The 14,806-nt window shown below is 43.0% G+C and overlaps 1 protein-coding gene across 2 annotated transcripts in view; it reads right to left on the bottom strand.

Moving 5' to 3' along the window:
* Positions 1-8,576: 8,576 nt before the first annotated feature.
* The window catches only part of PFN4 (profilin family member 4), a 6,973-nt gene continuing 743 nt past the window's right edge, over positions 8,577-14,806 (bottom strand). For both annotated transcript variants that reach the window (XM_049651975.1, XM_049651976.1), the window contains exons 2-5: positions 13,137-13,265; positions 12,636-12,773; positions 11,714-11,819; positions 8,577-8,793 (exon numbers count right to left, since the gene is read on the bottom strand). In XM_049651975.1, coding sequence (XP_049507932.1) covers positions 8,765-8,793; positions 11,714-11,819; positions 12,636-12,773; positions 13,137-13,253 — 390 coding nt within the window. In that variant the 5' untranslated portion in view covers positions 13,254-13,265 and the 3' untranslated portion in view covers positions 8,577-8,764. The remainder of the gene's footprint in view (positions 8,794-11,713; positions 11,820-12,635; positions 12,774-13,136; positions 13,266-14,806) is intronic.

Raw genomic sequence — 14,806 nt, 5'->3', positions numbered from 1 at the left:
CCCCCCCCCCCCCCCCCCCCCCCCCCCGTTAAGCGCTGATTTAGAAGAATACACACATGTGTGTGCTTGTACAAGAACAAGTTAGGTAACATCTTGTGGTGCCTTATAATTTACAACCTCTTCACATGCATCCTCATTGGATCTTCATAACACTTTACTAGAAAGGAACTCAGATATAGAAAGACTAATTTGATTTCAAGGAGCACATAGCTAGTGAGTGTCAGAGCCAAAAATCAAATTCATATCTTCTGGGTCCTGGTCCAAGGCTCTAACTACAGCAAGCTGTCTTGTATATGTCTCTCCTGCCAATTGCAAAATCTTATCTCTTTATTTACATCCCTCTGCTGAGCACACCTCTTGCAAGAAGGTTATTAGAAAAAAAAAATTGTTTTTGTAGGCTTCATGCCCAGTGTGGAGCCCAACACGGGGCTTGAATCTGACCTGAGCTAAGATCAAGAGTCTGATGCTTAACTGACTGAGCCGCCCAGTCACCCCCAAATTATGTTTTTTCATAAAGCTTTCTGTTTTACAAAAATGCCCATCAGGGGTGCCTGGGTGGCTCTGTCAGTTGGGCATCCGACTTTGGCTCAGGTCACGATCTCATGGTCTGTGAATTTGAGCCCTATGTCTGGCTCTCCGCTGACAGGGTGGAGCCTGCTTCGGATCCTCTGTCTCCCTCTCTCTGCCCCTCCCCTGCTCATGCTCTCTCTCAAAAGATAATATAATATAAGATAAGATAAGATAAAATATAAAATAAAATAGAAAAAAAATTTAATGCCCATCAGCTACTGTCCCTCTTCTTGCCATCTATATCAAATGGCCAAGAAATATATGAAAAACAGTAGTAAGTATATTACCAGATGTCAGACAATACTATGATAATGATAACAATGACAGTATAGTACATGTTTCTGAAGTGTTTGTTCTATAGAAATAAATGCCAGTATATAAGGACATATGTAGAGAAATGTTTCTTGCAGCATTGATCATAGAGAAAAAATGTAGAAACAAAATAAATCCCATTACTCAGGGAATGGCTGGATAAAAGATGAACCCATACATCCATTTGAAAAATGCCTTAGAGCTATAGCAGTTGACATAGAGGGATTTCTGTGAAACATTCATTTAATGAGAGTAACATTTTGGTAAAACAATGGCAAATGTCCATATATGCATATACATGGCTATACACATACTTATATGGTCATGTGAGCATGAAAAAAGATACAGAATCTTTTTATATGGAGTTATTTTTATATATCTTATTTTGGGAGAGAGTGCCTACCTCATGGGAGGTAGGGAAAAAATACAAAATACAAAAAGAATAAGCACTTTATAGGGCGCCTGGGTGGCTCAGTCGGTTAGGCGGCCGACTTCGGCTCGGGTCATGATCTCGCGGTCCGTGAGTTCGAGCCCCGCGTCAGGCTCTGTGCTGACAGCTCAGAGCCTGGAGCCTGTTTCAGATTCTGTGTCTCCCTCTCTCTGACCCTCCCCCGTTCATGCTCTGTCTCTGTCTCAAAAATAAATAAACGTTAAAAAAAATTAAAAAAAAGGATAAGCACTTTATATGTAGAACTATGTGAAAGAAATGAAACATTTAAATTTTAAAAAATTGAGTTGGAATGCTACACTCATAGTCTCAATGAACCATATCTCCCTGTAACCACACGAGACCCTGAGCTGGAAGACTCAGCTAAATTGTTCCCAGGTTCCTGACCCATAGAAACTGTGAGATAATATATGTTTGCTGTTTTAAGCCACTAAGTTTGGGGGCAATTTGTTATGCAACAATAGGTAACTAATACAAGAGAGAAAAGAGGAGGAAAAGATTATGGAAGAAGAGTAGGTAGGACACAAGACAGCTCCCTTGAGCTGGGGAGTAAGGATCAGTTTGGCCTTTCCTCCAAATGCACAAGCCACTGCAGAAACATGCACATCTGTACTCTGCATGGCCTTCAGCCTCTTTGCAGAGAAGTCCTCCTTATAACCAAACCCGGCTGTGGCACCCAGCGTCTAGGCCATCTCAATTTTCTCCTTGGGGCTCGTGGTCACCAGGGAGATGGCTCTGAATAGTCTGGCCAACTGAACGGCAGCTGTGCCCACATCCCCACTGCCAGGAGGGATGAGCCCTCTCAGCCCCTCTTGTACGCCTCCTGTGGCAGCAACCCAGGTTAGAATATGCTGAGCCAGCAATGGCACAGGGGAGGGAAGTTATAGGGTTGGCTTTGGAAAGATAAACCATCTAGTGTATTGAGGGTGTGACGAGAGACAAGCCAAGGGTCAGGTGGGCCCTGGGTCACAGAAGGCACTGAGTGTGAGGAGCCATCCAGAGTTCTGGAGCTCAGGGAGCCTTGATCAGCACTGGGTTTGTACAAAATCAATCCAGCAGGCAAGGAGAGGGTTGAGGGTCAGAATTGTTCTAAAGGGGCCTCCTGGGGTGCACGGCTAGTTCAGTCAGTTAAGCATCCGACTCTCGGTTTCAGCTCAGGTTAAGATCTCGCCATTTCTCGTGAGTTTGAGCCCTGCATTGGGCTCTGTACTGACAAGGTGGAGACTGTTTGGGAATCTCTCTCTCTCTCTCTCTCTCTCTCTCTCTCTCTTTCAACAAATAAATAAATAGATACACTTAAGAAAATAAAAAAAGCAGAGGGTGGGGAGCTAAGAGTCTAGGGAGCTTCTGGGACAGACAGCCCCCAGGACAGATGGCTGGGCCGCTCTGTTCCCTCTTTGTAGCAGATGAATGGAACAGGAAGTTCTCCTCCACTGCCTGTGAGGGACCCAGCAGAAGGACCGAAGGACAGTTTCCTCTCGGGATGAGGACAAGCAGCTGGAACTGCTCTGAGAAGCTTGGTTCTGCCTCACATTGGTCATAAAAATTGTCCACAGTTGTCTCCATGGGGGACAGGTCCCATCAACATTGGGATTAAAGGTTAGAGTGTGTCAGGGCATCGGTGAGGGGCTTAGAGATGAAGGTTAGGGCAGTCAGAGGCCTGAGTTGGTGTCAGCAGTTAGCTTTGAGTGACAGGGCAGGGCTAGCAGGAGGGGTCTCTGGGGGTTGAGGGTCTTCCTCACGCATGCAGTGTAACGGCCAGAAAACAGTGAGCCAGGCCTTCGGGATAGCTGCCGCCTAGGGCAGGGTCAGTCCTCCAGGATGGGCATGGGCATGAGCATGAGGAGCCCTTCGGGGATGGTGACATACTGAGCTTGACTCCTGCCAGGCAGCAAAACCATGGCTGGGTGTCTGATCTCCCACTGCTGCTGGCAGCGTGGGCTCCAGCTCTGCCCATGTCTAGAGTCCCAAAATGCTGATGGCTACTGAGGGCTGGAATACTGGCTTTGTCTTGCAGAAAGAGGGGCACATGGGTGAGTAAGTGGGTCTGATGAGACAGGTCCGGGGTCCAGTGCCAGTCTTCGTTGTTGCTGGAGGAAGATGGCCACCCCACAGAACAAGTTGCTTTTCTTAAAGCAACTTTTCCTGCCCTAGTTCCCTTTCTGTGAAGAGCTACATGTAGGGATTGGGTGGAATTTTTGCAGTGGCAGTATTTCACAATCCCCCATATCGCTGGCCTCTAAAGAGTCTCCCCCAAAGGTTTCTATTTTGGCAGAACAAACAAGATCTTCTGCGTTAGGAATGGGGTGGAGGAAGTGATCTGAGGTGCAGTTGCTGCTACTGCTGCTGAAGTTAAATGGGGTTGGGGGCCTGGAAGAATCTCGTCCAGGTGTCCAGCAGGCTCCTGGCCCCTTCAAAGGGTTTTGCACAGTGCTGCTGAGTCACCTTGAGGCAATAGCTTCTCTGGTGACCAAGCTCAGTGGTGACTCAGGGTTCTGGAGCAGACCCTCTTCCCTGGAGGAGCTGGGCCAGCTCTTGTCTAGGTTGTTCATGCAGCTTTTGTGCCTGCAGGCCTTTCTGTGGGCTCTTTCTCCCCTCCCTCTGTGCGGACTCCACACTGAGCTTGATGGAGCAAATCCTAGGAGCAGGGACTTAGGCAAGCTCTGGGAGAGAGAAGACTTGGAGTCAGCCTGGTGGAGTCCTCTGCCTCCATCTTCTGGGGTCTGCTTTTTGGCTACCTGCCCCTGCCATCTTCCTGGGCACCCATCCACGTGACTCAATGCCCAAGGCACTTCTTACTCTGGGCAGTGGTCTTCACATTTTGTCTCGAACAGACAAAACTTTTTCAAAAACTATGTGTCTGTCCCCGCTCACATTTTAAAGTTGATACCTAAAATATTTTTTCCTTTTTTTTTTTTTTTGAGAAAAAGAGAGAGAGAGGGAGGGAGAGAATGAGTGGGGGAGGGGCAGAGAAAGAGGGAGGGAGAGAATCTTCAGCAGGCTCCATGCCCAGGACCCAGTGAAGAACCTAACCCAGGGTTTGATCTCACAACCATGAGATCATGACCTGAGACAAAATTAACTGAGCCACCCAGGCACCGCAATATCTAAAATATTTAATCTTAAATGTAAATAGTGTAAAAGATATGATTTCTGGTCATAAATACTAACATTTTAAAACTCATATCAGGCTTTTATTTACTTATTTTTAAAGGTTTATTTATTTATTTTGAGAGCAAGAGCATGCAAGCAGGGGAGGGGTAGAGAGAGAGAGGGAGAGAGAATCCCAAGTAGGCACCATTCTGTCAGCACAGAGTCTGATGCAGAGCTCAAACTCATGAACTGTGAGATCGTGACCTGAGCTGAAACCAAGAGTTGGATGCTTAACCAACTTAGCCCCCCCAGGTGCTCTACTCATATAAGGCTTTTAAATGTATCAAGTAGAATCCAGATTTCAGAGCAATTTGATATCTACGATCATCCACTAAAAATGCCCCAAACAGTTCTTTAACAGTTAGAAGCTTTAAAATGTAATTTTCTTCTTGTACTCATATTCCATTCTACTTTTCTCATAGTATTATATACTGCTGCATTTCATGCTTTATTGATCATTGTTATCTGCAAGAAAATGTGTACAAAAACTGACATTAATTTAAAAAGTTATTTCCTGTGACCATAGGGCTGTGAGTGTTACATTTCTTCTGGAATTTATTATTATTACAATATTATTAGTTCACAATTGATCAAAACATTATTTGAATTTTTATATTATTATAAGTATTATTTCAAATATTAACAATTATTGAACATGAAAAGTAGAATTTTATTGGAAAGACATCTCTTAATGACCACTGGTGGGGTTGAATTTTTCCAAGTAATTACTATGTCTGTGGATGAATATTACTCATTGCTGGAATGAGACTGGGATCAACATAAATTCTCTTCCTATTTGTCATTTTTATAGACAAGCTCTGAGGAATCTAATTTGCATAAATTAGATGGGAAAGAGAAATTTCATTATAGAAATGTCAGCCAATTCTCTGAATACCTCTGAGTTATATGATTAAAAACTATATAATGATCTATCATCAAAAATTATTTTCAAAGATTAGCTGGCAACTTAATTAGGTCTTTTTTCAATTTTGTTGAAAGCAAAGACTTGGAAACCAATCAACCTGTAAAGGATTTGTTACCCACCCCTAAGTGTTGTTCAGGATCTTAGCTTCTGAAATTATACAAACAAAGCTTTGTGAAGATTTATCACATGATTATTAATTATATCTACTATTTTTTCACTTAGAGGCACTTTTTTTTAAAGTTGATTTATTTTGAGAGAGAGAGAAAAGGCAAGTGGGGGAGGGACAGAAAGAGAGGAAGAGAAAGAGAATCCCAAACAGGCTCCACGAGCTCGAATTCCTGAACCCTTGAACTGTGAGATCATGACCTGAGCTGTGACTGACTGAGCCACCCAGGCACCCTAAGGCCTCTTGTTTAAATTAATATACTCACAGGGGCGCCTGGGTGGCTCAGTCCGTTAAGTGTCGGACTTCAGCTCAGGTCACGATCTTGTGGTCCGTGAGTTCCAGCCCCACCTCGGACTCTGGGCTGATGGCTCAGAGCTTGGAGCCTGCTTCCGATTCTGTGTTTCCCTCTCTCTCTACCCCTCCCCCGTTCATGCTCTGTCTCTCTCTGTCTCAAAAATAAATAAACATTAAAAAAAAATTAAAAAAATAAAAAAATTGATATACTCACAAAGGATTTGGAAAGTAAAAATGTTAATTTCAATACACTTTTTTAAAAATGATTTTCAGATTAAAAAATTTTTTTTACATTTTATTTATTTTTGATAGACACAGAGCATGAGCAGGGGAGGGGCAGAGAGAGAGGGAGACACAGAATCCGAAGCAGGTTCCAGGCTCCGAGCTGTCAGCACAGAGGCCGACATGGGGCTCGAACTCACAAACCGCGAGATCGTGACCTGAGCCAAAGACCGCGCTCAACCGACTGAGCCACCCAGGCACCCCTCAATACACTTTTGCTACGACAGTTTTTAAAAATCAAATCCTTCTAGGGGCGCCTGGTGGTTCAGTCGGTTAAGCGTCTGACTCTTGATTTCGGCTCAGATCTTGATCTCATTCCCTCTTAGGATTCTCTCTCCCCCAATCTCTTTCTGCTTCTCCCCTCCTCCCTCTCTCAAAATAAATAAACATTAAAAAAAGAAATATAGGTAAGACATAAAGCCTTCCTCTCATAGAACAATTATGACACAAAGATTTTCACTATTTCTCACTAATGCTTTTTACTTTATTCTCATGGATCTCTCCACATATATTTTTTGACAGTAGAGGATGGATTTAAAAACGTTAAAAAATATTGAGAGTTTTCCTTTCCTCTGGCACACTGCAGTTTTTGTACTCCAAGCCAAGCATCATGGCAAGACTGGGGCTGAATGAGAGCATACCTTCCTTTTGTGTACTGGGGGAAGGGTGCTTGGGGAGGGGAGGTGGGAAGCTAGAGCTGACATGACTCCTCAACCACAGCGGTTTTAGGCAAGTACGTATGGAAGTTGAGGGTCTGGTAAAAAATTAATCACTTAAATCCATTCACGCCTGTGTGCCCCTTCTAAAGTCTTTGTGGACCACCAGGACACAAATCCTGGTGGAGACCCCTGGACCAGAAGATCATCTGGCCAGGACACCTCTGCAGGTACTGTGTGGCTACACCAAAGGGTCACTTTGGTGGGTCTCTCTGAATAGCTGGACACAGCTGGAACTTTATAATAAGAATTGTAGAAGTAACTGGGCAGGTCTATATATGATGGCTCTAGGTAGTGAGGCATTTGCCTTGAGGTGGTTTACAAAAAGGGCCCCCCAGGCACCTAGCAGTGCAGTGAGTATGTGTCTAGGAAAGGCTGGCTGACCAGCTGGTGAGCAGGCAAGAGGCTTCATGATGGCCTCTAGCACTTGAGAGATTACCATGGGCCAGGGCCAGAACTTCTGCCTTGCAGGCTCAAAACCCCAGCTTGACAGCATGTGGAGAGTGGGTGTATAATGCACATGACTGACTTATAAAATCCAGAAGTCAATGTGCTGATTTATAAGGAGAAATCATTGGCATGAGGACTGACTCCAAAATCTGTAGGTAGATCTACATGGAAAGCCCCAGATAGCATGTTTTCAGAATTCAGAAAACTGTACCTTGCTGCTTGATAATGTCAAGAACTGCAAAAGGTCTAAGACCTGATGCCAGTTGTGTAAGATGTTCCCTCCCCAGGGACACCTGAAGGGTGTGCCAACCAGGTTGGCCTGCAGTTGCCGTTAGGGGAAAGAAAGATGCATCATGGACAGGATGGAATACTAAATTTTCAAAATAGGTTGTATAATTCCCCACCCTTATTGTTCTGATTGTCACCCTGGAGGTAAACAGCAGATGAACCCTTTCTGGAGATGACTGCATTCATTGTCCATACTAAGTTGTGTGGACTAGGAGGAAGGAAGGGAGATAGAGTCAAAAATCTTTTTGAGTTGATTAAAAAAATTTTTTTTGGTTGATTTTTTTAAGTGTTAATTTATTTTTGAGAGAGAGGACAGAGTGTGAGCAGGGGATGGTCAGAGAGAGAGGGAGACACAGAATCTAAAGCAGTCTCCCGGCTCCAAGCTGTCAGCACAGAGCCCCACGTGGGGCTTGAACCCAAGAACCATGGGATCATGACCTGAGCCAAAGTTAGACGCTTAACCAACTGAGCCACCCATGTGCCCTTGAGTTGATTTTTGAAAGGCCATTTCCGATGTTCAACAAAATCAGATGCCTGCAGATGGTGGGGACTATGGAATGCCCATCAAATACTTTGACTATGGCCCAAAGGGTGGCCTTTGTGTTGTCCTTCTCCCCAAGTCCTACAGGGGTGATGTGGACCAGATGGGTGTCACACATGTGGTGAGCAGCATTATAGGGCAACAACACTGAGTTCAGGGAACTTACCTTTTTTTATAGCAAACAGTAAGAACGCTCGCTCTTTGCTCTGAAGGGAGACATTACTTCATTTTTCGGGGTTGCTTCCTGGAACATAACCCTGAGAAATGCCCTCGGTGAAGAGTGGTTAGGGCCTTGCACTCTTGACATACTCAGCAGGATGTGGGAGTCCAAGAGACTCATGGAGGAGTCTCTCAACAGATATGCCCGTGCAGCTATCAATGTCCTCACATTCATACCAATGACCAGCGCTTAAAAAAATCAAACAAACAGGTAAAGCTTATCAAAGAATTCTAATTAAAGAAGAGATCTCTTGAAATAAGAAAAATCGCTCCCTTAACTCATTCTTCCTTTTTGGTACCTTCTTCCTAGTGTTTTACAATCACAAAATAAGGCATTACTTTTTCTTTAGAATTGATTTCCTATAATAACAAAAGCTGTTTTTCATGGTCCTTTGATGACTTAATTTCCTTTTCTTCTTAGATATTCTCCTGAAAGAAACCAGAACATGGTTATTACTTGTGAGCAGCAAATTATCACCACAATATGATTCATTCATTTATTTATTCCACAGACATTGGGAGTGACTACCATGTGCCAGATGCTGGACATACAAGGATGACTGGATAGTTAATACCCATCGCTGCTCTCAAAGATATATATGTTTCCTAGAATCTTTCATAATAAAACATTTAAAAAGTTATAATTCTTTATTTCCCAATTTTTCTGTAATTATCGTGTATAATTTTGATATAATTTTTTGATCGTGAAAAATATAATTAAAAGAAAAACAAGGGAAGGGAACAGAAGTAATGAGATAAGTAACCGGCTCCTGAGTAGGTGTCAGGCCTCAATCATCCTTCATGAGAATCCAACCACTTCCAAGATAGCCCATCCCTTCCTAGAGCAGGAGGATTTTTATTTATTTATTTTTTGAGAGAGAGAGAGAGCAAGGAGGGGAGGAGCAGAGAAAGAGAGGCAGACACAGGATCTGAAGCCGGCTCCAGGTTCTGAGCTATCAGCACAGAGCCCAGTGCAGGGCTCAAACTCATGAACTGTGAGATATGACCTGAGCCAAAGTCGGTCGCTTAACTGACTGAGCCACCCAAATGCCTTGAGCAGTAGGATTTTAGTAGCATGATGTCAGCTATCTCCTTCTAACTAGTATAGATTCTTTGGAGTATTTTGTGGTTGTAAACAAGAACCTCAACCTTTACTGCCAGCTACAGAATCTACTTTACAGGGCTGAGGCAACTTCCCTGGTCTCCACGGGAGACCTGGGGAATTAGCCCTGGGCCCCAGTTGATAGGATAGAATCTGGTCTCTTGACAGCCTAATTCCCCCTTTCCCTAGCCTCATTTTCTGGATACCTTTAATTATATAATTAACCCAAATCTACATGTCTCTGTTCTGTCTTCCTGCTCCAGCCCTAGTCTACTGAAACTGAACTTCCCTCAAATTTTGACACCTGCCCAGAAAAGGACCTTGGTGGTTGTAATTGCCTGTTCCTCCCATGTTGGAGGTCACTCCTTCTGTGTCTTCTTCAGGTTCAGTCCTATTTACTCTTAGAATACCTCATTGCCAGCTGTGTAGCATGGTTTATGACACTCCATGACAGGAAACTATTTATAACAACTGGGAAGTTCTGTGCATACATATATTTGTGTGTGTGTGTGTGTGTGTGTGTGTGTGTGTGTGTGTTTCTGTGATGGTACTTAATTTCTCAGTTTTTTAAGATTCATTTCTCTGGAGCCTTCCCTGATTCTGCTAGGCAGAGGCTATTCATTTATTTGTTCATCAAACATGTATTAATTACCTACTCAACACTAGAGGCTGTTTTAGGTACTGGAGATAGGAGATTAAGACACAAGTCTTATCTTCTAGGGGCTCACAATCTAGGTAAACAAAGAGCTCTAATGGCAATGATAGTAAAGGTATGCATAAAATGCATAGCATAGCGGGAATATGCATAGTGCATAGCCCAAGAACTGACTTGTGTCTCCATTGATGATTAGGAATTTGACAACTGAATGTGAAGGGGCAGGGCAGAAAGGGACACTTATTTTTAGACAGCATGTATAGAGGCCTGGGAGGTAGAGACTATGTCTGCTTACAGCTTTGATATCCTTGTTTATTTGGATAGAAGAACACACATGGTAGATCATCACTGAATATGTGTTGAAAGAACGAAAGAATGGCTGCTTTCCTCACTAGTAGAGGTAGAGGATTCTACTATCTTAAAGGAGTGTTCAAGTAACCCCCCCCCCAATTTTTTTTAAGGAATTTAGGTTTACATTTAAAAATCTGAACACAGGGGCGCCTGGGTGGCTCAGTCAGTTAAGCGTCCGACTTCGGCTCAGGTCACGATCTCACAGTCTGCGAGTTCGAGCCCCGTGTCGGGCTCTGGGCTGATGGCTCAGAGCCTGGAGCCTGCTTCCGATTCTGTGTCTCCCTCTCTCTCTGCCCCTCCCCCATTCATGCTCTGTCTCTCTCTGTCTCTCTCTGTCTCAAAAATAAATAAAAACGGTAAAAAAAAATTAAAAAAATAAAAATAAAAATCTGAACACAAATATAATTTATCATTCATTAAGCTCAACTCTCATAGGTATAATTTCCCAGTTAGTCCTATATTAGATCTTCATTCAAAAACATAAAGACACAGAAGAGGAATGCAGTAGACATCAATAAGGTAGCTGCCTGGCTCAGTAATTTTTCTGTAAAAGGCTCCTTTACATAGGGTGGCCCCCAGCAGTTAACATTTCTGTTTTGTTTTGTTTTGTTTTGTTTTTTACCCTGCTGCCTTCCTCACCCCTAACCCCCCAAGAGCTGACTGATATAGGGGTAAACCATATGACCCAAGACTCGTCAAATCAGGGTCCTAAAAGAAATTAAGAGGCAGTATGTGAGCCTTGGCCATGATACCAGCCAGGAAAGGCTTTGCAATAGGACAGAACAAAGCTGATGCCCTTAGAAACAGACTAGAGGGGTGCCTAGGTGGCTCAGTCTGTTGAGCATCTGACTCTTGATTTTGGCTTGGTCATGATCCCAGGGCCGTGGGATTGAGCCCCACATTGGGCTCCGCACTGAGCTTGGAGCCTACGTAAGATTCTCCTTCTCTCTCTCCCCCTTTTTTCCCTCTACCCCCTCCCCTGCTTGTGCTCACTTTCATGCTCTCTATCTAAAAAAAAGAAAGAAAGAAAGAAAGAGAAAAAAAGAGACTAGAGAAGCATTCTAGCGGTATTTCTGTCCCTGGAGTCCATTTTCCCTGTGGTTCAGCTGCATTAACTCCAGTACTCTTCCAATAAATTCCTCCTTTCTGCCCTCAGTGGTGTGAATTGGTTCTCAGTTACTGGCAGTCAGAAGGCCTCACTACCATAGGGAATGAAGACAGGCATAGGGAGACAAACTTACCCAGTTTCTCTGTGGCTTCCACACAAACACTAGGATACATGCCTTCAGTGTAAGTTGCCACCAGAAGATACAGATGGGTCTTCACAACAACCACACCAGTGTTTTCCTGGATAAGAGTAAAACAGAATGCCCTTCTTTTGGTTCTTGTCACAGGACTAGCAGTTGCACTTCAGCCACATTTCTTGCCATTTATTTACTTCCATAACGCTGATAAATATCTGTTTGTGGACTCTTCACTCTTTTCCACTAATTTAGTTGTCTTTTCTCAAAAAATTTCAGACTTGTAATAACAGCATGTGTGTTTTGAGAAAGTTCCCCAGCTGATTGTAATCTACCCCTATCTCAATGAGAACAAATGATATAATGAAAAGGTTATACATTTTGGAATTGGACAGCTTTGGGCTTGAATCCCGGCACCTCCATTTTCTGCTGCATGACTAAAGAAGAATTATTTAACCTCGTTAAATCTCAGTTTCGTCACCTGAAAAATGAGGCTACTTACTTTATAATACGGATGAAGTATGCTTATGCCATAATATAGGGCATCCAATAAATGTGAATTTCAGCTCCTTGTTTCCTTACAGGCAACAGAGAGCCAAGAGAGGTTTTAAGCACATGAATGCTGACTCTTTCTTTTTTCTTTTCTTTTTTTAAGAAAGAGGATGTAGAGTACGGAGTAGTGAAAGGAGATACTTTAGGCAAGGTTCAGTTGACAGATTCTGGAATGAATATTTCTCAGCTAGGCTCTCTGTTCATACTTTCTTTTACTTATGCCTTCCTGGCATTAGACTGCTGTCTCAGACATTGCCACTGCAGTAATGGGCTCAGTTTGTTTTATAAATGGGATCAGTGGGGACAGAGCAAATTGGAGTCAAATTCTTAAGGCTTTTTACCTAGCTGTCTTCAAATCTTGAACACTCACATTCTTAGCATAAAGAGAATAGTCATCTGCCCGGACACATTTGTAGTCCTTTTCCTTGAAATACAGTCCTTCTCTTCTGGTTTGCAAAGGGTTCTTGGCGAATCCATTCACAAGAGTTCGGACATCACTGGGCATTACCTGCAGAAGTTAGACTAGGAGTGGGCAAACTATGGCAGGCTGGCCAAATTTGGCCCACTACCTGTTTTTGTAGCGCTGGAAGCTAAGAATGTTTTTTTCTATTATTAAGTCATTGGAAAAAACAAATAGTATATTTTGTGATATGTAAAAATTACATGAAATTCAAATTTCAGTGTTCATAAAGATTTATTGGAACACAGTCACACCCATTTTTTAATGTACTGTCCTTGCTTGTTTCCCCATTAAAACTGCATAGTAGTGTACTTGTGACAATGGCCATATAGCCCAGAAACCGAAAATGTTTACTATGGCTCTTTACAGAAAGAGTTTGTAATGCTTATACCCAAACTGGCTTTTTCTTACACTAAATCCTGGTGATGCTACACTCAAGCTTCGCTCCTGGAGTTTGATGAGGGCTGCACTGTCCACATGCTTTGTTCCCAGGAGGGTATCTAACAGTAAGTTCTGCAAATGGCTCATGCTCCCTCAGCCCTGAAAAAGGGAACCGCAGTTGATACGATTCACCCTATGAGAATACAAACCTCCCTAAGACCCTTTGGACAGGTCTCAGCGTGAAAACTGTGGTCTGTTACCTAATATCCAAAGAGGAAAATAGAATAATAGAAAATCACAATTCACAAAACAGGTTATTAAGTGACCTTAGAAAATCACTGCTCATAATTTTCAAGTTATGTCAGTGGTTCACATCGGAATCACCTGAGATTATAAACCCCAAAGCGTGGCACAAAAACAGACACATAGACCAATGGAATAGAATAGAAACCCCAGAACTAGACCCACAAACATATGGCCAACTAATCTTTGACAAAGCAGGAAAGAACGTCCAATGGAAAAAAGACAGTCTCTTTAACAAATGGTGCTGGGAGACCTGGACAGCAACATGCAGAAGGTTGAAACTAGACCGCTTTCTCACACCATTCACAAAAATAAACTCAAAATGGATAAAGGACCTGAATGTGAGACAGGAAACCATCAAAACCCTAAAGGAGAAAGCAGGAAAAGACCTCTCTCACCTCAGCCGTAGCAATCTCTTACTCGACACATCCCCAAAGGCAAGGGAATTAAAAGCAAAAATGAATTACTGGGACCTTATGAAGATAAAAAGCTTCTGCACAGCAAAGGAAACAACCAACAAAACTAAAAGGCAACCAACGAAATGGGAAAAGATATTTGCAAATGACATATCGGACAAAGGGCTAGTATCCAAAATCTATAAAGAGCTCACCAAACTCCACACCCAAAAAACAAATAACCCAGTGAAGAAATGGGCAGAAAGCATGAATAGACACTTCTCTAAAGAAGACATCCGAATGGCCAACAGGCACATGAAAAGATGCTCAACGTCGCTCCTTACCAGGGAAATACAAATCAAAACCACACTCAGATATCACCTCACGCCAGTCAGAGTGGCTAAAATGAACAAATCAGGAGACTATGGATGCTGGCGAGGATGTGGAGAAACGGGAACCCTCTTGCACTGTTGGTGGGAATGCAAATTGGTGCAGCCACTCTGGAAAACAGTGTGGAGGTTCCTCAAAAAATTAAAAATAGACCTACCCTATGACTCAGCAATAGCTCTGCTAGGAATTTACCCAAGGGATACAGGAGTACTGATGCCTAGGGGCACCTGTACCCCAATGTTTATAGCAGCACTCTCAACAATAGCCAAAGTATGGAAAGAGCCTAAATGTCCATCAACTGATGAATGGATAAAGAAATTGTGGTTTATATACACAATGGAGTACTACAGGGCAATGAGAAAGAATGAAATATGGCCCTTTGTAGCAACGTGGAACTGGAGAGTGTGATGCTAAGTGAAATAAGCCATACAGAGAAAGACAGATACCATATGTTTTCACTCTTATGTGGATCCTGAGAAACTTAACAGAAACCCATGGGGGAGGGGAAGGAAAAAAAAAAAAAAAAAGAGGTTAGAGTGGGAGAGAGCCAAAGCATAAGAGACTCTTAAAAACTGAGAACAAACTGAGGGTTGATGGGGGGTGGGAGGGAGG

This window comes from Panthera uncia (assembly GCF_023721935.1).
Source record: "Panthera uncia isolate 11264 chromosome A3 unlocalized genomic scaffold, Puncia_PCG_1.0 HiC_scaffold_12, whole genome shotgun sequence".
NCBI classification, from domain to species: Eukaryota; Metazoa; Chordata; class Mammalia; order Carnivora; family Felidae; genus Panthera; species Panthera uncia.
This window is presented reverse-complemented; position numbering and strand designations above follow the sequence as displayed.